Source organism: Heteronotia binoei, chromosome 18 (genome assembly GCF_032191835.1).
Source record: "Heteronotia binoei isolate CCM8104 ecotype False Entrance Well chromosome 18, APGP_CSIRO_Hbin_v1, whole genome shotgun sequence".
In the NCBI taxonomy this organism is placed as follows: Eukaryota; Metazoa; Chordata; class Lepidosauria; order Squamata; family Gekkonidae; genus Heteronotia; species Heteronotia binoei.
This window is the reverse complement of record NC_083240.1, coordinates 17,363,241-17,389,572: the sequence shown is the minus strand read 5'-3', so window position 1 is coordinate 17,389,572 and position 26,332 is coordinate 17,363,241. Positions and strand designations below refer to the sequence as shown.

The 26,332-nt window shown below is 45.6% G+C and overlaps 1 protein-coding gene across 1 annotated transcript; it reads right to left on the bottom strand.

Annotated features, from left to right (window-relative positions):
* Window positions 1-2,908: 2,908 nt before the first annotated feature.
* On the bottom strand, window positions 2,909-25,266 carry LOC132586947 (arylacetamide deacetylase-like 4). The gene is made up of 4 exons (XM_060259110.1): window positions 24,889-25,266; window positions 17,301-17,517; window positions 8,944-9,007; window positions 2,909-3,711 (listed from the first exon to the last, which is right to left on the bottom strand). The coding sequence occupies exons 1-4, from the start codon at window positions 25,063-25,065 to the stop codon at window positions 2,940-2,942; spliced, it is 1,230 nt and encodes a 409-aa protein (XP_060115093.1). The 5' UTR covers window positions 25,066-25,266; the 3' UTR covers window positions 2,909-2,939.
* Between the last annotated feature and the right edge of the window lie 1,066 nt (window positions 25,267-26,332).

The window sequence follows — 26,332 nt, the reverse complement described above, 5'->3', positions numbered from 1 at the left end:
CAGGCTCCACCCCCAAATTTCCAGGAATTTCCAAGCCCAGACTTGGCACTGCTAACAGGCTCGAGACCCCTGGCTATAAGAAAAATTAAAAATGACAACACAGGCACATAAAATCCAGTGGTGAAACTTATCAAATGCGATACAGTTGATTAGTGTGTGAATCCGAAGCCCCTGTTGAGAGTAAGGCATAGGTCATATGGCCTTCACTCTGCCTGGGTTAGCATGTTGTGGTGGTTAAGAGCAGTGGACTCTGATCTGGAGAACCAGGTTTGATTCCCCACTTCTCCACATCCAGCCGCTGGGTGATCTTGGGTCAGCCACAGTTCTCTCAAGAGCAGTTCTCTCAGAGCTCTCTCACCTTCACCTGCCTCACAGGGTGTTTGTTGTAGGGAGAGGAAGGGAAGGTGATTCTATGCCACTTTTGAGACTCGGGTAGTGAATGGTAGAGTGTAAAAACAAACACTACTTCTTTCTCCCCATGAAGCCTGCTGGATGACCTTAGGCCAGTCACAGTTCTCTCACAACTCTCTCGGCCTCACCTGCCTCATAGGGTGTCTGTTGTGGAGAGAGGAAGGGAAGGCGATTTTAAGCCCCTTTGGGACTCTTTAGGGTAGAGAAAGGCAGGGTATAAAACCCAATTTATCTTCTTCTGGATTAGCCATGTGTTTGGATGAAGATCAGCTCGAGGTTTGAAAAGTGTTTTGGGCTTCGAAAGAGGCAGAATTGCCACAGTTCCCATTCTCAAGCAATGAAAGCAGGAGGCTTTGAGTGTACTGCTGTTGTAATGTGGGAGAAAAATGAAAAGTTTCCTATTTAATTTCCTTTTATATTGATTTATAATTTTTGTCAGCCAGCTTGGTCCGTCTCACTGGTGATTTTCTCGATTTGTTTGTATTGCATATGCATGTCATGTACCACAAGGTTCCCAACTTCAGGTTGGGGTATTCCTGGCGATTTGGAGGTGGAGCCTGGGGAGGGTGGGCTTTGAGGAGGGGAGGGACCTCCGTGAAGTATAATACCATAGATCCCATCCTCCAAAGCAGCCATTTTTCCCCAGGGGAACTTACATATATAATCTGGAAGTAATTCCAGGAGATCTCCAGTCCCCATTTGGAGGCTGACAACCTTATTTATGTGGTATTGATACACACTCTCCTCAAAAAAGGACATCACTTCACAAAGGTAGTTTGTTTATTGTTTCATTCAGACACCTTTCTTCCCAATCATGACCCTAAGTGGCTTACACGCCTCCATTTTATCCTTACAACAACCCTGTGAGGTTGGTTAGGCTGAGAGCTTGTGTCTGGTCTGATATGACACAGCAAAGTTCCCTGGCAGAGTGGGGATTCGAACTCAAGTCTCCCAAATCCTGGCTTGACATTCTAACTACTACATATGTCATTCTGGCTCTCAGGTATGCCACGAGGCATGGTTTGAATCCTGAGGTGCAGGGGCTGACCTTTTCCCATGATCCTGTGTTCTGAGAGGAAAGCATAGCAAGTTGCTCTGCTTTTTTCATTGCATTGTTTATTGTATGCAATACACTGTTCTGATTATACCGTTCTCTAATTTTGTATTTATTGCATTGTTTGCTGCAGGGATTATACCGTTTTATTGCAATTTATTACAATGGTGCAATCCAGCTTGAGTCTCCATGGGAAACATGTACTAGAAATGTCAATAAACAAACAGATTTGTACAGAATGATGGATGTTTCTGAGCGGGGGTGGGGGAATGGTTGAATCATTGGAAGCTGGGTTCAGGTAGCCGGCTCAAGGTTGACTCAGCCTTCCATCCTTCTGAGACTGAGCATGATTAGCAATTAGGCCAAGTAGGCACTGGTTTATGGGCCCCCATGCCTTTAGGGGCTCTGGGCTGGCTCCCCACCCTGGTTTTTCCTTGCTTGCAGCCTTCCCAGCCTGCTAGTGCATCCAGCAACTGAGCAAACTGCTCTTTGCCTAGCTTGCCTGGTGTGGCTGCTGCTGGCATTGTTGTCAAGTTTGCCTCTCTCTGCCTCTCACCCACAGCTTAGTAAAAGAAGCTTTTTAAGAAGCTGCCTGCAGCGGGGGCAGTGGGTTGGGCACTCAGACTCTTTGCGAGGGGCCCCCCAAGAATTCAACTGCCTAGGGGCCTCCACAGGGTTTAATCCGGCACTGTTCCAAGGTCAGTAAAATGAGAACCCAGCTTGCTGGGGGTAAAGTGTAGATGACTGGGGAAAGCAATGGCAAACCACCTCATAAAAAAGTCTGCCGTGAAAACGTCGTAATGCGATGGCACTCCAGAGTTGGAAACGACTGGTGCTACTCAGAGCAAAGGTTTGCTCAATTTGTTAATTTTACTGTATACTGCTGTTTTGTGGCTTTCACATGCTCATGCTACTCAGATCAAAGGTTTGCTCAATTTGTTAATTTTATTATTCTGTCATTGTACCATTTTACATTCTAAACCATTGCCTGCCAGATAATTTTACTTCACTGTCGTTGGTTCTTAAATCTGTACCATGTTGCATTCTGGGCCACCGCCTACCAGCTATGTATGGCTCTGCTCAGCTACGTATGGCTTTGTTCACTGTGCTGGATTCCTCATCTGAGGAAGTGTGCTTAAGAGCACACGAAAGCTTACGTTCTAAATAAAAATTGGTTGGTCTTAAAGGCGCACTTGACTCCTGCTTTGTTCAGATATTTCCTGAGGAAGACCTGGCAACCCTAAGTCCAACTTATTTGATCTTGCCGTCAGGGTGTGTTTCCAGCACAGTGTACTTTCCCATCTTCTCAGTCCCTTGTCTGAAAGCACAGGGGAAATGAAGCCAGGCCTCCAAGCAGGCCGAATGTCTGCTTTACGAAAGAGCCGCTTCCCCTCCTCCAAAGCTATATAACCTCGCTGGTTTCATCAAATATAAGCAACCAGATATATAAATCTTGATTTAATCAAACACTGCGTTATAAACTCCTTATAAAAGTGACAATGCTGTCTACTCCCTTTTTACCAGAAGGGAATGACAAAAACCCGTTGAAAAAGTTGATCACCCCATGGAAACCATCTTCAATGTGGTACCAAGTGACAGGCACTCCGTTGTCTTCCAGACGTTTCTTGTAAAGGATCCCATCGTCCCTTAGAACGTCATATTCACAAGTGACAATGCAGGCCTTGGGAAGCTGGGAAATAACAGCATCTTCTGCCATAAGGGGAGAGAAAGTTGTCTCCAGAGCTTGCTTCACCACCTCGTAGACACTGTCTAAGAAGGATGTGGTCTCTGACGGCTTGAATCCCCTAGCCTTAAATTCTTGCGGGATGTTTTCGGAGTTGATCCATTTTCCAAATCTTGTTTTGATGTCACTGGGGACATGACACCCTTGCATGACGCTGTCTAACACGGACAAATCCTTGTTGAGGTACTGCAGAGCGGAACAGATAACGTGCTCTCGGTACAGGATGGGGACTGCTCGGTTCTGTTGGTAAGAAGGCAGGTTGAAGTCGATTGCTTGAAGACCAGGATAGATCAGAATCTGAGCGAGTGGCTTGACCACATCGGCTTGGCTCACTAATGCCTGGCAAACAGAAGCAGTGAAATTCCCTCCAACGCTGTCCCCACTGATGATAATGCGAGCAGGGTCCACCCCATAGTCTTCTGCTTTCTTCAGAAAATGTACCGTAGCGGCCAAGCAATCATAAAACTGGGATGGATACTTCTGCTCAGGGGCTAGATGATACCTATATGAAAATAAATTAGGTGCAGTAAATTAATTTTAATTTTTTTTTGGGGGGGGGGGTCTATTTTAACACACCAAGAAATCCGAGGCAGTATGCATAAGTGAGTCTAGGGTTGCCAGCCTCCAGGTGGGTCAACCAACAACAAAAAACTGTGGAAAAATAACGAAAAATTAATGGAAAATAATTCAAAATTGTAATAGAGAATTAAACACACACTGTCACATATCATTACACACACTGACAGCTTCACACACTGTCACATATCATTACATATAACAGCATATTATAAAAAATGCAAAGTATAAAGTACAAGGAATAAATATTCAAAAGTGCTTGCGGTTAGTCCATATCCAGTTTGAAATCCTTGAAAACTATTAATTAAAGTGCCAGTGTCCAATGTGTTGCAATTGCAGATAATTCTTGTTCTTCAGGAAAGAATTTATGATGTTAAGACGTTGCTTTAAACTTCCTTTCTTTAATAATAATAATAATAATAATTTTTATTTATATCCTGCCCTCCCCACCAAGGCAGGCTTTAAAGACTTTTATTATATAGTGGAAGGTCATAAGCCTCTAACAGTAAAGCTTGTAATACTGTTTCAAGTGTCTTCATCTGAGAGACGTATTCCAGTTATCAACTTCCAGCATACCACATTCCTGGGACATTAGCTCTGGAGAAAACCTAGGCTTTTCATTTACTCCTCATAGCCTCCAGGTGGGGCCTGGAATTACAACAGATCTCAGACTACAGAGATCATTTCCCCTGAAGAAAATGGCTGCTTTGGAGGGTGGAGTCTATGAACAAGTCCCTGATAGTTAAAAGTGGAGATGGCACTGCTTTGCTGGCATTGTTATTTTTGGTTCTGAATGATCTATTATTATTAATGATCTATTATTATCATGCCAGTATCGTGGCATGGCATTGCCTGGGAAAGGACCTTATATTAATTCAAGGACTTTTGGCAGGCGTGGGAAAAGGAGAGCTGTTATGTTTTATACACTGCAAGTACTAAGCGCCTGCCAATCCAGTTCAGTCTGGCAAGACCTGATCCTGCAATGCACGTCAATAATATTTGCTTCGAGCCTCATCATTAACAGCTTCTTTTGAACCAACCTAAGGAGCTTCATGATCGAACTTGGGCAAAACCTTACAATACCCCACTGAGATTCCCCCCTTCCTCAATCCCTGCCAGCCCCATGCGCCACTCTTAAATTTCCAGGGATGTCCCAATCCGGAGCTGGCAATCCTAAACGTGTCCCTTATCCGTTTTGTCCTTTGGGAGAGATATTCAGGTCAGATGTCATGGTCTGGGGTGTGTGCTCTGGGCATAATACTCCCCAGTGGGCTCCAACATGAACACATATGAAGACATGAAGCTGCCTTATACTGTCCATTGGTTTATCATGGTCAATATTGCCTACACTAACCGGCAGCTGCTCTCCAGATTCTTAAGTAAAGGTCTTTCACATCACCAATTGCTTGAGCCTTTTGAAACTGGAGATGCTGATATTTAAACCTGGGAACTTTTGCATGGAAAACAGATTGTCTATCCCTGAACCACAGCCCCTAATCCACACAGAGCACACTGCCCCCTTGTGTCTGTATCAACACTATGCATGCAGGTCCATCCACCTACCCCTCCTGGAAGTGGAAGCAGAATGCAACTCTCTTTCTTTCATGCCTCTCCTTCAGTGCTCTACCCAGCAGGGAATGGGAGTTTGCTCCACAGCCCCTCTGAGGTTGCAATGTCTTTTGCAGTTATCTCTCATTTCCTGTGGGAAGGACAGTGGGGGTACCAATACAACCTGTGGAGAAGGTCTCCTTCCCTAGGGGTGCTTTCACACAAGCTAAATAATGCAGTTTCAATCCACTTCAGTGACTGCAAATGGATTTTGGCATATCACAAAGCAAAATCCAGTTGCAGAATAGACTGAAAGTGGATTGAAAGTGTGTTATTTAGTGCATGAGAAAGCACCCGAAGTCTCTTTGGCACAATGCTATACTAGTTCTTGGGAAAGAAGAGCCGATTCTATATGGAAGGGAGGCAACAGCAAGGGCTGGGAATCTGACATGCTCTGTTACAGCGTATTTGTTGTGGACAGCCAGTGATTGGTTGGCTGCTAACAAGCCAATGATTGGTTGGCTGCCAGTGACTGGTGATGCAAAAGCACAGCATTCCATGGCAAACAGAGTGCCAAAAAAAGGGCAAGGGTGAGCAAGGTGCACAAACACTGTAGAACAAATAGCTCTGTAAAGCTCTGAATGAACCAAACCTGCAAGGTGAAAACCTCACCCATCCAGTTGCTCAATTCAATTCAGGGAAAATTGGAATTAACAGGAATTTGGATGCATCCCTACATTTCCTGGAAGGGCTAAACCCGCCATCCAATGGCCTGCTGCCACCTTGCCTCGTTTATATGCTTAACTAATTTTTATTCTGTCTGTCCTAGACCCATGTCAGTCTGGCTTCCGGCCGGGCCATGGGACGGAGACGGTGTTGGTCGCCTTAGTGGATGACCTCCAACGGCAACTGGATCGAGGCGGCGTTGCGGTGCTGATGCTGTTAGATCTGTCGGCTGCATTTGGTACAGTCGACCATCGGCTACTGACGCGCCGCCTCGCCGACATTGGGGTTGAGGGGTCGGCCTTGCAATGGCTTTCCTCCTTTCTCCTAGGTCGGGGACAGAGGGTGGCTATTGGGAGTGAGCGGTCCTGGAGGCGCACACTAGATTGTGGGGTGCCTCAGGGAGCAGTGCTCTCCCCGATGTTGTTTAACATCTATATGCGCCCCCTTGCCCAGATTGCCCGGCGGTTTGGGCTGGGTTGCCATCAATATGCAGATGACACCCAGCTCTATCTACTAATGGACGGCTGGCCCGACCCCGCTCCAGGGAACCTCGACCGGGCCTTACAGGCTGTTGCGACATGGCTCAGGCTGAGCGGGCTGAAGTTGAACCCAGTGAAGACAGAGGTCCTGTGTGTGGGTCACGGCGCTCCAGGAAGGGAAATAGCTCTCCCGGCCTTCGATGGTGCGCCATTGAAAGCAGCGCACCAGGTAAAGAGCCTAGGTGTTTTACTGGAGCCTTCATTATCAATGGAGGCCCAGATAGCAGCCACTGCCAAGTCAGCATTCTTCCATCTGAAGCGGGCAAGGCAGTTGGCCCCTTTCCTTGAGCACCGGGACCTTGCAACAGTGATCCATGCAACGGTCACCTCAAGACTAGACTACTGTAATGCCTTCTACTTGGGGCTACCTCTGTGCCGGACCCGGAGACTGCAGCTAGTGCAGAACGCGGCGGCCAGGCTGTTGTTGGGACTCCCAAAACGGGAACATATACGGCCGGGGCTACGTGAACTGCACTGGCTGCCGATTATATACCGGGTCCAGTACAAAGTGTTGGTCATCACCTTTAAAGCCTTATATGGCCGAGGACCTGCCTACCTGAGGGACCGTCTTTCCCCATATGAACCCCAGAGAGCACTGAGGTCAACTGGGAAAAACCTAATGACTATCCCTGGGCCGAAGGAGATTAAATATCAGAACACTAGAGCACGGGCCTTTTCGATCGCGGCCCCTACCCTGTGGAACCGACTCCCCGAGGAGGTGCGGGCCCTGCGGAACCTCGATCAGTTCCGCAGGGCCTGCAAGACCACCCTTTTTAAACTCGCACACTCGGACTGCTAAGAAGGTCAGTAATTAAGGATCCGCCAATGCGATCTAAAGATCTATACCGCTGTATAACTGCATTTATTGGACTAGTTAATTTTAATTTTAATGTTTTAATGTTTTATATTGTAAATCTAAAGGTTTTATCTACTATTGTATGTTTTATAGAATGTTGTTAGCTGCCCTGAGCCTGCCAAGGTGGGGGAGGGCGGAATATAAATGAAATTAATAAATAAATAATATTTAATTAATTTTATTTAATTAATTTTGCTTATATTATTTATAGCCTCTCTTTCTCACAGAGATTCATAATATTTATTTATATTATTCATAGTCTCTCTCTCACACACATAATGAGCCAGTGCAATTATATTTAAAAAGGGACATTCAGTAACCAGTGTGTTAGGATTTTAGAAGTCTGGAACCAGTGGGAAGAACTAAAGCATAGCAGTATTCACATGACACATAAAGCAGTACGTAATACCAGAGCTGGCCCTAGACTGTCTGGCAGCCTAGGCACGACTAACTTCTGGTGCCCCCCGCCCCCCGGCACTGATAACATCACCAAGTCACATGGGGGCGCCCAATTTGGCACGCTCAGAGTGTCGGCACTGTAGGCGATCACCTAGTTTGCCTAGTGGCTAGGCTGCCCTTGCATATTACATATATAGAATCCTACATATAATAAGCTAAACACTGCAATATGGACCACAAGTCCCTAATCATTTATCCAAGAAAGTTTGTAAAAGCATTTTGTGTCTTCCTGCAAACCTCTTCCCTCTTGACAACCAGTGGGAGATGAGGCGGGGAGGACTCACTGGGAGCAGCAGGGAGGCCCAGTGAAGTGTCCATATCATGGCCCACAAGGCCTGGAAGTGATGTTATCAAGTCTGGGATGCCGAGGTGTCGCTCTGGCATTTGGGCAAAAGCTCTATGGTAAATTTGGCTTCCACCATAGAGTTTTTGCCCTAATACCAGAGTGTTGGCAGTGATGTCCTGAGTGTGATTATGTCACTTCTGGTTCACATGGGCAGTAGCATAGACTTGTTGCTGCACCTCAGATGGCTCTCCCTCTTTTGGGGGTAAGTTCTCGCCTGCTGGCCAGCTGATCAGCAGCAGGGAAGGGGGGGTCTGGCAGTGGGGAATCCTTGCCTCCACCAGGAGGTCTGGCAACCTTATTCCCTGTGCAGAAAGGCCCTCATGAATAGTTCAGTTTTGCATAGTTTTCAGAAGGTAGGATTGCCAGCCTGCAGGTGTCACCTGGGGATCTCCCACTATTACAGCCATGACTGTAGATGCAGAAAATGGCTGCTTTGGAGGATGGGCTCTGTGGCATTGTACTCTGCTGGGTCACACCCTTTGATGCCAAGCCAGCTGGAAATGCTTTCCTGTGCGTTCCTGCTCAAAAAAAAGCCCTAGATATTGAGAAACAGGTTAGGCTGACAAACCATGACTGGCCTAAGGTTACCTGTTCAGCTTCAGAGCTGAATGTGGATTCAAACCCGGGACTTCCTAGTTCTCCTCCGTCTCTCAACCCCCCTACTCGCTCCTGTTATGTACTCACCCAACTGATACAAGCACCGAATCGCTTTCTTTGGCAATGTACCGGCAAACATGATCATAGGAATCTGAAAAGAGACACATGGAAAATTAAGAGTCTAGATTAATTTTTAATTTTTAAATTCCAATCCAGACAAAGGTTTGGAATCAAAGTTTTTGTTACACTAATGATGGAACCATGCTCAAGTTGTTGAATGCAGGAAGCCATGCTTAAGTGAAAGACCAGAGGAAGACTCATTTCCCTGGTGAAGGAGTCTTCTGCATGTAAGGTTGCCAGATCCAACTCAGGAAATATCTGGGGACTTTGGGGGTGGAGCCAGGAGACTCTGGAGGTGGAGCCAGGAGCAAGGTTGTGACAAGCACAATGGAATTCCAAAGGGAGTGCTGGCCACCACATTTAAAGGGACCGTGCTCCTTTTAAATGCCTTCCCTTTATTGGAAGTAATGGAGCATAGGGACACCTTCTTTGAGGGCTCATAGAATTGGACCCCCTGGTCTCCTCGTTTGGAAACTTGGGGGCTGTTTTGAGAAGAGACATCAGATGCTATGCTGAAAATTGGGTGCCTCTACCTTGCAAAGCAGCTCCCCTGAGCCGCATATCCACGGATCGATTTCTTCATTATACCTTACGGGGACCAGACTCCTTTGAGTATAATGGAGTGCCCAGTGGGCATTCAACTCCCCCCCCCCCCCGCTTTCCGATAATCCTGAAGCAAGGAGTGCCTCCAAACCAGGGGATCTCCTGCCCCCAACTGGGGATCGGCAACCCTAACTGCATGCAGAACTGAACCTCTGGGTCTGACCCAGATAGAGGGAATGGAAATATTGAGTCCAAAAACGTTCTGGGCATTGCTCTCCCTTTTAGTGGTTCTCTCACAGAGTATTTTTGATGTTTGATTGATCCCCATATTGGAAGGGCATTTACGTTGGCCCACTTTAATGTGCTTCTTTCTGTCATGTTATATGGGAGATTTTAAAAGAATACCACCCTTGGCTAGGCTAAACTATGTCCCTGTGGGCTGAAGGAAACTGATGGAACGGACCATGTACTTTTATCCTGTAGATTCTACTGTGATTTACTTGCATTTTATCTGGATCCTAAATTGCAATCCCTGGAGGGTAAATCCTGTGCTGGATTAAACTCTGTGGAGGCCCCTAGGCAGTTGAAATCTTGGGGAGGGGGCCTTGGCAGATTATCTCAGAGTCTGAGTGCCCACCCCACTGCCCACAGCCCCCACTGCAGCCCGCAAACACCTTCTTAAAAGGCCCTTTGACTAAGCTTCAGGGGAGAGGCAGAAAGAGGCAAACTTGGCAACAAAGCCAGCAGCAGCCACACTGGGCAAATTGGGCAAAGAGTGGCTCAGTTGCTGGCTGTGCATGCAGGCTAGGGGGGCTGCAAGCAGGGGGGAAACCATGGGGAAAAACTGGCCCGGGGCCCCTAAAGGCATGGGGGGGGGCCATAGGCCAGTCCCTACTTGGCCTAATTGCTAATCCAGCTCTGGGTAAATCTGATGAAAGCAAGATAGTGAATTGACTAGCCTCAAATAAGGCTGAAACCATCGAAGCGGTGGCGAACTTCCTTTACTGTGCTTACAGGAGGAGAAGTCTGTTTAGAATGTTTCGTTAGCCAACTTTTCTTTTCCTGCTTCCTTGAGTCGATACTGTTGTTGTTATGCCAATAAAGGTTCTGTGACTGTGAGTCCCAAAAGGATCCCACGTTTTGAAGTCCAGCTGTATTCTTGCAAATGTTTTCCTAAAAGCATGCATGTTCGAAATGCAAGCTAATTTATACTGAGTCAGACCACTGATCGGTCAAGGTCAGCATTGTCTTCTCTTGGGAGAAGCCGCGCTGTGTGTAAAGCAGATGCACTGTCCCCGAGCCACAGCTCTTCCTCTTCTGCTTTTGGCTGGGGGAAATAGGTCGCTTTTGCAAATGGTTTGTTGATGACTTTCTGTCATGTATGTTCTTAGAACTTCCTCATTTGAACAACAACATTGACTTCAAGAGCTTCAGGAGCCTAGAGCTTCCAACTTTAGAGAGGGGATTTAAAGCACCATTTTCATGAACTTGGCTTGGTGTAAAAGGATTCAAATATTTTAGAAGCATGACTGTCGCCATTTCCACACCATGAGTCCTTATGCTGACAGCTGTTCACTTTGCTAATGTTTGGAATCCTTTACATTCTAGAATGTTCCCTGGAAGGTCAGATGCTGAAGCTGAAGCTCAAATACTTTGGCCACCAACTGAGAAGGGAGCACTCACTGGAGAAGCCCCTGATGCTGGGAAAGACAGAAGGCAAAAGAAGAAGGAGACGGCAAAAGATGAGATGGCTGGACAGCATTACTGATGTAACTAACACGAATTTGAGCAGACTTCGGAGGATAGTGGAAGATAGGAAGGCCTGGCGTGACTTTGTCCATGGGGTTGCAAAGAGTCAGACTCGACTGTGCAACTGAACAACAAATACTCAGGAATCTTGTATTTCATCTCAATTGATGAACCAGGTGACCGATTTTTGCCACCTTTTAAAGTAGCTTCTTTCATTCCATGGGGACAGATACCGACTTAGAAGAGGCATTCCTCTTTCTCTCAAACTCTGGAGGGAATGCCTCTTTGGAGATAGTGCCTACTGGACAAATATGTGCAAACAAAGAATTCCTTTTTCATCAGAACTGATTTTCCACATACAGGGAACAATGACATTGAAAAAATGTAATTACTCCGCTACAGTTTAAAGTAAGGCTGCTAGATCTCTTGGCACCTATATAAATGATACACTGACTATAGAACCAATAAAATATCTTTTTAGGGTAGCCACACTGACTGCTGTAAACACTTATGCAGAAAGAAACTGTTCCAGTCACATTCTCAGACTTCTCTGGTTCCCGTAGGAGCTCTGAACTGAGCAATATGTTGTATACAAAGTCAATTAAACAAAATTACACAGACTGGCAATTGCTCAGTCATGTAAATGAAGCCCCACATTACTACAAGCCGGAGAACTCTTGCACCGGCCTTGGGTCAGCCATAGCTATTGCAGGAGTTGTCCTTGAAAGGGCAGCTGCTGTGAGAGCCCTCTCAGCCCCACCCACCTCACAGGGTGTCTGTTGTGGGGGGAGAAGATATAGGAGATTGTAGGCCACTCTGTGTCTCTGATTCAGAGAGAAGGGTGGGGTATAAATCTGCAGTCTTCTTCTTCTTCCATCCTCTCCGGGGTTAATATGCAGGGATGCATTCAGCTTCTCCAACCCAACAATGCTGTTCCATGATTGGAGCAGAGAAAAAGGGGAGAACACGTCTATGGGTTCAAGATGGTTTCGCATTCCTTTACTTCATCAACTGACATTTAGCAGTGTGCATGCACACTTCATCGGACAATGAAATGGGGTACAGTGAGCAGAGTTTACATATACTTGGCAGGCAGTGGTGAAGCATGCAAAAATAGTACCAAGTCAGAATCTGTGGCAAAATAGTGCAGTTAACAAATTGAAAGAACAACTAGTTTGGTTTCAATGCCATTTGTTATGTCGGGTAACAGCAAAGTCAATAAACATGTCGAAATGGAAGAGTGGGGGTGAGAGCATCACAGGCAATAAATGCAGAGTCTGTTAATTGTCCTATAGTTACTTAAGGCTGGGTTAAATGAGAACACATTTTTCACAGAGGTGTTCCTGTCCACCTACTTTACTTTTTAACATGTACCATACGTTACAAGAATGAAGAGTACATTATTAGAAGGAGGGAGTTGATTGCATTCCTGCATATTAGCCCCGGAAAGGGTGGAAGAGTTTCCAGGCATGCAGCAACATGCGGCTTCATTTACGTGGCTGAGCAGTTGCCAGTCTGTAACTTTGCAAACACCAAAGCAGGAGTCAAGTTGCACTTTTAAGAGCAACAAAGTTTTATTCAGAATGTAAGCTGACGAAGTGTGCTTCTAGCACACGAAAGCTTACATTCTGAATAAAACTTCGTTGGTCTTAAAGGTGAAACTTGACTCCTGCTTTGTTCGACTGCTTCAGACCAACACGGCTGCCCACCTGGATCTATTTGCATACAACATATTGCTCCGTTCAGAGCTCCCGCAATGTTCCCTCTAAGCTGCAGAGTTTTGTCAGCAAAAAGTCTACTTTGTGAGCTACTGGCAGCTGCTGCATAGATTAGTTTGCTCCGGGGCCATCTTTCCTGAGCTAAGACAAAAATGTGTGAGCCGGAGGCTAAACATTTGTGAGCTAGCTCATGCTAACTCAGCTTAGAGGGAACAGTGATGGGAACTATTGTATGTGATTAGAAACTGTTTCTTTCTGTAAAAGCATTTACAGGAGCCGGAATGGCTACCACAAAAATATTTCATATGTGCAGTCGTAATTGTTTATGCAACTTATTAGTGCCTTTTGTATTTTGAAGCAATATTGACCGTACAGAATTGATAATAGAGTTTGGACACTATAAACAAGAACAAAAGACCATTTGCAAGTCAATATTGTATTGGTTCTATAGTCACATAGTTGCACGTTCACACTGATCTTGTCCCTTTAAGATCTCTTGGTATAGCTGGAAACCTCTGGTCAGCACCCTTTGCTGCCTGCGACTACATTAGCAGCCAGTGGGAAGAAAGCAAATTCGAAAATTGCTGTTGGTGTGATGGCATTACATCACTTCCAGGAAAAACTCAGAAGTGACATCATGCTGCTTTAGGAATTGCTAGAAACTCAATGGTTTACTATAGATTTCCCAGTGATTCCTAGAGTGGCATAGCATCAGTTCTGGGTTTTCCCCAGAAGAGGTGTCACCATTCCACCAATGTCACCCCCATGCCCACCAGATTCCTGCTGGTTGCCAGCCACTGGCTTAGGGTTGCCAAGTTCTTCATGGCTTCCGGCACAATGACTTCACCCGCAAGTGGTGTCATCACTCTTACGATGTTGCGTGCCAGCCACTCTAGGCATTTCTGGGAAAACTCTATAGTTTCCCCAGACACTCTAGCAATTTGGGAGGGCAAAACTCTATGGTATCTATTGTACCAATGTAGGCTGGCAGGTTGGGAACTCCAGGGCAGGAGAACCCCTGCCTGGGCCAGGGGCTTGGCAGCCCTACACTGGCTGTTTATCCCTGGCACTCTGTCACCCCATTCTGCCGCGTGTCTAACTGAGGCCTGGGGGGCAGAATGAGGTGGTAGAATTGTGAGGGGATAGAATGGGCTGTACCACTTCAGACAGTAGGTAGGGAGAGTCATCTTTTAGGTGCTCTCCCCATGTCAAAAAACTCCCTACTAATTTTTTTTTTTTTTTAAAGCACAGCAGAGAGAGAGGCACTGTTTGGCTCTTTGCATGCTGTGCTAGTTCTTCATTTAGAGGGAGTTATATATTTACCAGTCTTTGAACAGTCTAATCCCTTTCCTGAAATCTAGAATAGTATGGTTCATTCCACCCCTCAGTACCTTCTGCCGCATCATTGTACCACACTGTGCACATAACAACATATTAAAGGGTTGCCAATCCCCAACTGGGTTTGGTAAATGCAGAGGATATCCGGTAAATATTTGGCAAAAAAGTCACAATGTATCCGAGTCGCACATACAAGATTCTTAAATAAATATTTTTTAAAGACACAATGCAACAAAATTACACAAAGAATGCAAAAAGTCCCAGTGTACAAAATTCTCTGATACAGTCCAGACTCCAGTACTCAGAATACTGTTTTTCATGGAAATAAATGCTCGGAGAAGGAATAATAGGAGACCAGTTTCGGCCACGCCTTCCTCAGTCATGAGTTGCACTGCACATCACTGATCATTTCTCCTCCAATTTCATAGACGTTCATTCACTAGAGGAGACCCGGTCCTACTCATTCTATGGACAACGCCTCACATTGAATCTATGCTGTTGGTTGCATTTAAAAGGTGTGCAGTCCCTTTAAACGTGATGGCCAGAACTCCCTTTTGAGTTCAATCATGCTTGTCACAACCTTGCTCCTGACTCCACCCCAAAGTCTCCTGGCTCCACCTCCAAAGTCCCCAGATATTTCTTCAGCTGGAGCTGGCAACCTTACAATATAAAAACACCAGAGAAGCCGTGCTGGATCAGGCTAGTGGGCCATCCAGTCTAACACTCTTTGTTACACTGTGGCCAAAAACCAGGTGCCATAAGGAGGTTCAGCAGTGTAGACCAGGCCTGAGAGAGAACACTGTGGAGGAAAGGTTAAGAGGGAGCTTTGTGTATTTGCGAAGAAGGCCTGACTGTGCCCTTTGCTACCAGCAGAGAAAGGCCAGCCTGGCCAACAAGTCAGCCTTTTGTAACTGTAGGCAAGGTATTCTAATGTGTTGTCTGCATTCCTTCTGCTTTGTGACAATGTCCCATTGCTCTTAATGAACCAGATAATATGTCTATTTTAATAGCAGTCAGATAGGTTGGTTTCTGTCTCCCAAAAGGAAATCTAAAGGGGCCACAGTACTATGACTAACTCTGAGGAGGCAGCTGTGGTGTAACACCCTCCCACTCTCTCTGTAACAGACCTTAGGCTGTAGACTCCTCAGGGGAGAAACTCTATTTAGCAGGACCGGATTTACGTGTTTTTTGAGGGGGGGCAAAATTAAAAAAGGAAGCCCCCTTATAGGCCATTCTATGTTATGGCCCCATAGAATACAATGGACTCCATATCCAATTTGGCACACACACCCCATCGGTGCCTGGGGCAAGCACCCCCCTCTGTCCCCCCCCCCTAGATTCAGCCCTGCTATTTAGGATGGTTAGAGACTAGACTGGGGTGGCCAGACTGCAGCTCAAGAGCCACATGTGGCTCTTTCACACATATTGTGTGGCTTCAAAGCCCCCACCACCCCATCAGCTGGTTTGGAGAAGGCATTTCTCTCTTTAAATCACTTCTCCAAACCAAACCAGTCAGTGGCTTGGAGAATGCATTAAAAGTTAAAGTTGCTTTCTTTCCACCTCTTCTTCCTCTCCCCATCTTCCTTCCTTCCTTCCTTCCTTCCTTCCTTCCTTCCTTCCTTCCTTCCTTCCTTCCTTCCTTCCTTCCTTCCTTCCTTCCTTCCTTCCTTCCTTCCTTTGATGATCATGTCTTGTGGCTCTCAGACATCTGACTTTTATTCTATGGGGCTCTACTGTCAAAGAGTCCATCCTCCAGAGCAGCCATTTTGTCCAGGGGGATGGTTCTCTGTCATCTGGAGATCAGTTGTAATTCTGGGAGATCCCCTGGTGGTTGGCAGCTCTAATTCTCAGTCTCAACATATTTATGTTCTGGGAACAAGATGTTACTTTTGCGCATTCACTTGTGTATACACGTGGTATGTCTTTTTGTGTGCAATTTATACACACAATGTACACAAGCTATAGTACAGTATATGTGTAGCATATGCTGCTGACTTATCAGTGCACAAATAACATTTGGAAATGTGGGTGCTAGGAAACAGTAAATCATCCAAAAAGAAAAGAAAAGTGTTCAATTCCCCTGAGAGAAAAGCAAAATTATTTTAAAAGTGGATTTAGGGAGACAAAACAACATGGAGGAGTACTTCAAAAACCATCCCTGCATCTTTGGCGTAGGTTGCAGGATGAAATAGTTCAACCCAGACCTCTTGGTCCTGTTGTGAAACCTACGGATTTCCTTCTCTCCTCTGTCAACTGTTTGTAGGAAATTGCAGCAGAACCGTCCTCTGAAAACCCTTCCTTTATCCCTGGAGGCAGACAGCTAGTTTGGACTGTAGCCCATAAAAGATCTCACCATGGGGTCAGAATCCGTTTTCTGAATTCCTGTGCCCAGTAGGCATGTTTGTGTTTGTGTTATTTGCAAAAGAAGAAACTGAGCAAATTTGGTACTGATAAGTCTACAGTGATAAGCTACATTGAAGTTGTTGGTCTGTGCAGGGCCAAGTCACACATGATGCTGAAGTGGAGTCTGTAACCTGGCCCATTTTCATGAGAAGGGGGAGGAGAGACTTTAAAAATTTAGGCAGCTCAATATCATATGAAATTTCACCCTGTCTCTAGTTCTCAGTTATATCAGAAAGGTAGCTGTGTTGAGTCTCTAGTAGCAAAACTACCCAAGAGTTCAGTAATACCCTAAAGACTAATAACATTTATTTCAACACAAAAAGAAAATGTGCCACAGAACATAAGAGAAGCCATGTTGGATCAGGCCAATGGCCCATTCAGTCTAACACTCTGTGTCGCACAGGGGCCAAAGAAACCAGGTGCCACCAGGAGGTCCACCAGTGGGACCTGGACACTAGAAGCCCTCCCACTGTTTCCCCACCCTCCAAGCACCAAACAAGAAATGTAAGCATAGGGATTCCTTTAAAAAAAAAAGACTATATAATATTTGGCTGACTTTTCAGGATGCCTTACTGATACTTCCAAACATCCAGCCTCCTCCGTGGAAATAGATGACTCCTCTCCTTCGTTCCGATTTGGATTCTTTTGGCTGGTAAACCCTCACGGGGATGTCCTCAAACATTAGATCCTTAATCAGGAGTTTGGGATCTTCTCCCAGCTTTTTGCCCTCTTGGGTGAAACGGATGAAACGGATTTGAGAACAGAAGCTGAGGTTCTCCAGAATCTTCCCCTGTTTGAAAAGAACACACGAAGCTGCCTCATACCGAATCAGAGCATTGATCCATCAAGGGGTGTGTTCACACACACTCAGGGCTTTTCTTGAGCAGGAACGCACAGAAACACAATTCTGGCTGGGTTGGTGTCAGGGGGTGTGGCCTAATATGCAAATGAATTCTGGCTGGGCTTTTCTACAAAAAGCCATGTGTGAAACAATGGCGGTGTCAGGGGTGTGTGGCCTAATATGAAAATAAATTTCTGCTTTGCTTATGTATGAACATATGAAGCTGCCTTATACTGAATCAGACCCTTGGTCCATCAAAGTCACTATTGTCTAAGACTGGCAATGGCTCTCCAGGGTCTCAAGCTGAAGTTTTTCACACCTATTTGTCTAGACCCTTTTTAGTTGGAGATGCCGGGGATTGAACCTGGGACCTTCTGCTTACCAAGCAGATGCTCTTCCACTGAGCTACTGTCCCTCTCCTAGGCTTGTTCTACAAGAAAAACTCTGGCAGAGACCAAACCTTCCCTCGGTTGTTTCTTCCCACAGACCAGTATTCACGGGTACTCTTTTTTTAATGTTGATGTTCCATTTAAGGATAACCTCCAGGAATCTGTCTAATCTCTTTTAAATCCATTGAAGGCAGCGTCTGTCACCATAGATGGCCTGTTATAGCTCCTTCCAACTCTATGATTCTGTTATTCTATACCTCCATATAAACAGTATACATACAAGCAATGCAATAAAAACTAGGTTCCCGAATTGGGGAAACACAAGAAAAACTGTAAAATACATAGAATGAAAGAGGATTCCAATGCAACAAAACCAGTTTTACAAGCAAATCCCACTTAAAAATTTTTTTCAGAACAACTGCACTTAAAACTGAACAGTGAATGTTAACTGAATTCTTGAATGTGCCTTTCTGAAGATCCCTGAATTATGGCATCACATAATTCCCAGGTCACATAAACATCGTCTCTAACTAGGGTTGCCAACTCCTGGTTAGTAAATTCCTAGAGATTTGGAGGTGGAGCCTGGGAAGGGCGGGGTTCAGGGAAGGAGCTCAGCAGGATGTTATGCCATAGGGTTCACCCTCTACAGCAGCCATTTTCTCCGGGGAAACTGATTTCTGAATTCTGTAGATCAGTGGTAATTCGGTGGGGGGAGGTCTCCTGTAGATCAGTGGTAATTCGGGAAGGGGTGGTGGTCCTGGAGGGTGGCAAGCCTGTTTAGTGCATGAAGTCTCCATAAGAAGAAGAATATGCTGTAGAGTTGCAACCTACTTATGGCAACCCCCAACCATGGGGCATTCAAGGCAAGAGAGGAGCAAGGGTCCTTTGCCATCACTTTCCTCTGCATAGCAACCCATCCTTCCTTGGAGGTCTCCTTCCTTCTATCTGAGTATTGACCATGGCTGACCCTGCTTACCTCCCAAGCTCTGACAAACTCAGGCTAAGCTGGGTTATCTAAACCACTTCCAGTCTCCACAACACAAGGAGGGGAAGGGGTAACACCAGGGCTGGCCCTGCCACTAGGCAAACTAGGCAATTGCCTAAGGCACCAGCCTTTTCGGGGTGCCAAAATGGGCACCCTCCCATGTGACTTGGTGACATTATCAGTGGGGGGGGGGGGGCGCCAGAAGTTAGATTTGCCTAGGATGCCAGACAGTCTAGAACCAGTCCTGGGTAACACTCCAGATAATAATAATAATAATAATAATAATAATAATAATAATAATAATAATAATAATAATAATAATAATAATAATAATAATAATAATAAAATTTATTCTTATATCCCGCCCTCCCCCGCCAAAGGCGGGCTCAGGGCGGCTCACAGGCATGGAGTTCCATGGTTCAATAAAACAATACAATACAACAACACTCATCAACACTTATCAGTGTACTCATCCAAAGTCCTGTAAATTGAGTTTCAGGGGTAAGTCTTCCAGTGTGAGTGGAGACCCATATTTCATCACAAAATCCGATATAACAAAAATTTCACAATCATTCCCAAGGGACATAGAGGAGAAATAGGGTTCCAATCTCCAGGTGGTTGCAACACTGTCAAAAACACAGCTCTACATAAGGAATTTAAACTGTACCGACATCAATAAAAAGTCATAAATAATTTCATTAAGTATAAATTCAATTTTTTATCAGAAAAGTCTCATACAAAAGTCTCAGAAATACAATTACAAAAAAGATATTCCATTTTCTTCAAACCGAGATTATAGGTGACGAAGTCTCTCAGTGTGGCTGTTTTTTTTGCAGAATAGTCCTAAAGTCAAGCCCTCAGACAATTTTAGTGTCCCGTCCAGGGAAGGCTTGGGAGACTTAAAGCCCTATCTAACAAGCGGTCGACTCCTTGCTTGTTTCTCTTGAAACTTTATCAAAGTTGGGACCTAACAAAGAAAAGTCTATTCATACAGCCAGGGCTGGATCTAGGGGGGTGGGGGGCAGATGGGGATGCTTGCTCCAGGCGCCGATGGAGGGGGGCACCAAATTGGGTATGGAGTCCATTGTATTATATGGGACCATAAAGTAAAATGGCCCATAAGGGGGTGTCATTTTTTTAATTCCCCCCCCCCTCAAAAAAACATGTAGATCTGGTCCTGCATGCAGCCATAATTCATTCATGACAGATGGCATTCATTCATTGTGGTCCTCCAGGTTGGTGGCTGAAGATCTCTTGGAGCTGATCTCCAGGAGTCAGAGATCAATTCACCTGGAGAAAATGGCCAGTTTGGAAGACAGGACCTGTAGCATTCTACCCTGCAAAAGTCACTTCCGTCCCCTCCCCAAACCCTGCCCTTCTCAGGCTCCACTCCCCAAATCTCCAACCCTAGGCAGAAAAAGGAAATTTGCATTTGCTGGGAGGAAGCTTTCAGTGAATACTGGCTCTTCCCTATCTTGCATAACAAATGTTTACTGGAAACATTTGTTTTGGCCTTTCGAGGACATTGTAACATTATTTTAATTTCTCCCCTTCCCCCAGGGAGAGCTCAGAAATCTATAAGCAGGTTTTACCCCTGGAAGGAAAGCAATAATAAGAACACATCCAAGATGATCATTTTCCAGGTCACACCCCTTCCCAATTTCAGACAGATCCCTGGGTGAAGGCAGGGGAAGAAAAAACGTGCAACTTGCATTAGGGCCTTTTGTATTTTGCACCCCTGAAAAGTCCTAATAGACACTTCGTGTGCTGCCTTCAGGCTTGCAAACAGCATTGGAAGACTCTCCCTTTTGCCTCCGCGGAAACAAGCACGGTCATGCACAACTGCAAGATGGATAGACTTTCACCCAGGTGGGGCTAGATATTGAATCTGATTATATCAGTGATGACTTATAACATCAATCCAATCAATCATTAGGGCAGAATCACATTGGTGTAGCTCTTTTCCAGAGCTTTCTTTTAAAACTGGGTTGAAACCTATGAGTAACTGGCTGTTGGTACTGGTGGATTCCTTGATCCCAGTGGTTCTCTCACCCTGGAGGTTCCTCACCCGCCGACCACAGGCTGTAGAGGACCTCTGTCTTTGGGAAGAATAGTCAGGGATTGGCACAACCTTTGCTTCTCCCTAAAAGTAGCTCTGGAGGAGAGTTTCACCTGAAGTTCTTCTCATATGCATCTGGGAAGTAAAAGGCAACATGCACTGGCCCCATAGCAACATGATAAATGCGGGTCCTAAATAGGGTTGCCAGGTCAGTGCTGAAAAATACTTGGAGACTTTAGGGATGGATCTAGGACAGGAATGGTGTGCAACATTCATCTGAACATGCCCATGTCGCCCCAAGGACAGGATGGGGACGACTTGCGGGGGAGTGTGTGAAGGCTTGAGGATGGCTCTTTTTGAGCCGTCCCGATTTGGGATGCCTCCCAACCACCTCAAAATGCCCGTCTGTTATCAGCCTGAATGTCCCATTTTGTCAACTGTAGTGACTCACTACATGCAATCCCCCTCAAGTCGCTGGGAGAAAGGCGGACTTGAAATAACTCAAATAAATAAACAAAAGAGCAAAAATATAAAAGAAACCTCAGTGCAGTTGAGAAAGGTTAAAGGACAAAAGGAAAACTCTACAAGTTCAATAAAAAGCCTGGGTAAATGAAAAGAAGCTGGTGCCTAAAATTTAACCTGCTTGGCATCAGCTTGAATAATAATGGGGAAAGTTCTCCCACTAAGGTGCCACTACAGAGGAGGCTCTGTAACCCTCATGTCACCCTTCTTATGGTAGACAGCAGTGGCTTATGGACACAGCCTCTAAAGAAGATCAGAGTGGTTGGGCAGCTTCATATTGTAAGCCAGTAGTACCAGACAGTGTAGTTTTTATAGATAACAACTGGCACTATGAATTGTGCCTGGAAGCAAATTGGCAGCTACTGAATATCTTGGAGCAACAGCAAGACGTGCGCTCTGTAATAAATATTTTGCATTAATTGAAGCTTCCAGATGTTTTCATTTTGTTTCCGGTGAATTTTAGTGACAACATGCAAATAGGCTTGGATCAGGTCAAGGAATTATACAGTCTAGTGCTGTGTTTCCAACTTTTGCCAGCCGGAAGCCTCTGGGAAGCTCACTGATGGGGCATGAAAGTAGATCCAGGCGGGTAGCTGTGTTGGTCTGAAGCAGTAGAACAAATTTTGAGTCCATTGGCACCTTAAGATCAGCTAGCTATAAATATGTCAAAACAGGAGACAGATGTGTAAAGGTATCCTTCTGAATTAAGAGTAATAATCTGAGATGAATGGGGTGTAACAACAGAGTCTCAGTTTATTACTCTTGACCAGGGCTTTTTTTGAGCAGGAACGCAGTTCTGGCTGGCTTGATATCAGAGGGTGTGGCCTAATACGCAAATGAATCCCTACTGGACTTTTCCTACAAAAAAAGCCCTGCTCTTAACAATTAAGAAAGATATCTTTACACAGGGCTTTTTTTTTTGGTAGCAGGAACTCCTTTGCATATCAGGCTACACTCTTCTGATGTAGCCAATCCTCCAAGAGCTTACAGGGCCTACTGTAAGCTCTTGGAGGATTGGCTACATGGGGGGGGTAGCTTAATATGCAATGGAGTTCCTGCTACAAAAAAAAAGCCCTGCCTTTACACATCAGTGTCCTACTTTGTTACATTTATTGCTTCACTCTGCCCCTCCCCCCAATTAAATCCAAACAGATGGCGACCATAGATGCTTCCCATATTATTGCTTTTTGATCTTTGCATATGTCAACACATCTTCATTAAGCAGGACCGGATTTATATGTTTTTTGAGGGGGGGGGGGCAAAAATAAAAAAAAATGATGCCCCCTTATGGTCCCATAGAATACAATGGACTCCATATCCAATTTGGTGCCTCCCCTCTGTCGGCACCCGGGGCACGCACCCCGCTCTGCCCCCCCTAGATCCGGCCCTGTCATTAAGTTGTATGCTGATTTGTATGCTAATATGTAGAGGCGTCTGCCTATGTATGAACTGTTAACCTCCATTCCAATGTGTCTGAGGAAGTGTACTTGCGCATGAAAGCTCGAATAAACCCTTGTTGGTCTTAAAAGTGCCACTGGACTCAAGCTTTGCTTTAGGGCATGAAAGGGACAGTCTTGTTTGCTTCCAGTATCTAGTGTTCAGCAGTAGACTGTCTCTGACCATGCAAACTCCACTTAGCTCTCAAGGCTAACAGGAGTTGATTGACCCTCGTGAGGTTTCTGAAAACCGATCCAAGAGAAAGGTCACTGGGACACTTCGCTATGGACTTCAGATACATGCATTCAGCACTTCCTTGAGTGAAATGCATTTGGGGATTTGGAGAGAAGTCCCAAATAGTTTAATAATACATATGATGGGGCTGGGGGTGGAGCAAGGAGATCCATACATTCTTAGGTTGATGCTGAATTTTGTGTCAAGGGAAATCCAAGAGGGATTTTGTGGGTCCTGTTCTATGGGTGGGTGGTGGTGGTGGTGGGGGGAACACCAGCAAGAATTGCCACGTTCTATGATTTCTCCAGACCTCTCCTGTATGAATTTTAAAGATGACAGATTTGAAACAAAGATTTACAAATGCAAATTCAGCATTTCGGGGACTTCCCAAGGATTCCTCAACTCCCAGTTCTCACTCAATCACTTCCTCAGGCGCTTCTGTCCCCCAAAGTAGAACAGCGGGTGTGTTCTAAGCAATACTTTTTCAAACTGATTTGCAGTGCTGATTTTTGCAAGGTGCAAAGGAGCTTACTGAATTTTGAAGTACATAAGAAGAGCCCTCCTGGATCAGACCAGCTGTGCACGTTGTCCAGCGTCACACATTGTCACACAGCAGCCACACAGTGGCCAACAGTACCCAGATGCTAGCCTGTCCTATTAACATTGGTGCCTGCTTTTGTGCCAGTTGCATGAACTGCCTAGAAATTGCGTATCTGTGGGAACATTGGGAACACAAGCTATGGAAACAGGAACACAGCAAGAAATTAAAAATGCCATAGTGCAATCTATTTGTCCCAGCGGACACAATGTTTAATTTCCTTATCGGCTTCATTTGTATCCCCACCTCACTTCCCATGGCACATGTAGGAATTCAAACCCAAGTCTCCCAGATACTACTTTGCCACTCTTAGCCACTAACACTACATTGACACAAGCACCCATCCAACTATAATCTCATTTAAAAGGAAAGGTCCCCTGTGCAAGCACCAGTCGCTTCCGACTCTGAGGTGATGTTACTTTCACAACGTTTTCACGGCAGACCTTTTTACGGGGTGGTTTGCCATTGCCTTACCCAGTCATCTACACTCCCCCCCCCCCAGCAAGCTGAGTACTCATTTTACCAACCTTGGAAGGATGGAAGGTTAAGTCAACCTGGAGCTGGCTACCTGAACCCAGCTTCCGCTGGGATCAAACTCAGGTTGTGAGCAGAGAATTCAGACTGCAGTACTGCAGCTTTACCACTCTGCGCCACGGGGGTATTTTAAGGAAGAGGCAGCTAATATTAATAATAAAGGTGCCCTTTGGCCATTACATCCACACTTTAAAATAATCTAAATTCACCCTTGAATTATGTAGTGAATATATGAAACCACTGCATTCAGAGTAGCAGTTTTCATGGCTTTCCGAAAGGGAGACACCGCTAAGAAGACATTTGAAACATCCTGGTTCATGTCCAGAATACGATTGGGTTGCTTCTGCCATTTGGGAAATGAGGTGTTTCCCTACCAACCTTGGAAGGATGGAAGGCTGAGTCAACCTGGAGCCGGCTACCTGAACCAGCTTCCGCTGGAATCGAACTCAGGTCGTGAGCAGAGGGCTCTGACTTCAATTCTGCAGCTTTACTACTCTGAGCCACAGGGCTCTATAATCTCATTAGGAAGCCCCAAAGGTTGTTTCTGAGTCGATCAACTTACCAGAACTGCCGAAACAATCAATAACCAGTGAAGGATCCGGAGCTTTAGAGGCTGGTCGATTCCAGGCGGGATCTCTGATCTAGAAAAGTCGTAGTAAATGGCCCAAACGAAAACCAGGGCGAAAGGAGCCATCAATAGATGCAAAATAATCAGTAACAAACTATAGTCTGGCTCCATTTTCCTTCCAAGCGATGAGGTCCAGTTGACTTAAGCCTGTGAGTGATGTTGACCTCCTGCTCTTGCGTGGTTCCTCATGGAGTGTGTCGTATGCCCTTGGGAAGTGTTGTATTCCATCGGGTTGACTTGGCTCAGGTTGTACCAGTAATGCAGGAAGAGCGCAAGTGCAGGAGAGAAAGAGAGAGAGGAGGGAAAAAGAAAAAAAAGGGATGTTGACAAAGCAAACCGTTTCCTATGCTTGTGCAAGGGGTGTCAAATCATCCTGTCCCAAACAGTTGTGCAAGAGACAATCGTCCACAGCAGAGCCAAAATTGCTGAGGATTTGCAGCTATCTGGTAATTGGCTGCATGCCTTAGGATTCACTAGAGTTGTTTGTTTGCTTGTTTGGCGATGGAAGCAATCTGGGAAAGCATGCTTTTAAAGGAGCCACCCCCGATGACTCATGGGGGAGGCTTGACGCAACAAAGCCCGATCCACAAGGAATGCAGTGGGAAGGAGCAGAAAAGGTGCCTTGCTGGAAATCCTCCCTGGGATCGGCAGCTCTACAACTCAAATACAATTGGATCCCTGAAATTAAGGGAATAGGTGGTTGAGAGCGTTTGGTGTAGTGTTTAAGTGCACAGATGCTTATCTGGGAGAACTGGGTTTGGTTCCCGCTTCTCCACTTGCAGCTGCTGGAATGGCCTTGGGTCAGCCGGAGCTCTGGCAGAGGTTGTCCTTGAAAGGGCAGCTGCTGTGAGAGCCCTCTCCAGCCCCACCCACCTCACAGGGTGTCTGTTGTGGGGGGGGGGGAAGGTAAAGGAGATTGTATCTGAGTCTCTGATTCAGAGAGAAGGGCAGGGTATAAATCTGCAGTCGTCTTCTTCTTGACAGCACAATCCTAAGGACACTTTCCTGGGAGTAAGCCCTGTTGAATAGACCATAGTAGAATTTGGAGTAGACCTGCTTAGGATTGTTCCCTGAATTGGAAGTTTCCACCTTCAGCCAGAGTCACCCATGGGAGGGACCTCTACTTTGTGTGTAGAAGGTCCCAGGTTCAAACCCCAGCATCACTAAGACAGGTGATGCAAAAGAACTCTTCTTGAGACTCTGGGCCAAGGGTCTGATTCATTATAAGGCAGGAGTGCCCAAACTGTGGCTTGGGAGCAACATGTGGCCTTTTCACACATATTGTGTGGCTCTTGAAGCCCCCACTACCCCATTGGTTGGCTTGGAGAAGGGATTAGTCTCTTTAAATCACTTCTCCAAGCCAAGCCATTCAGCAGCT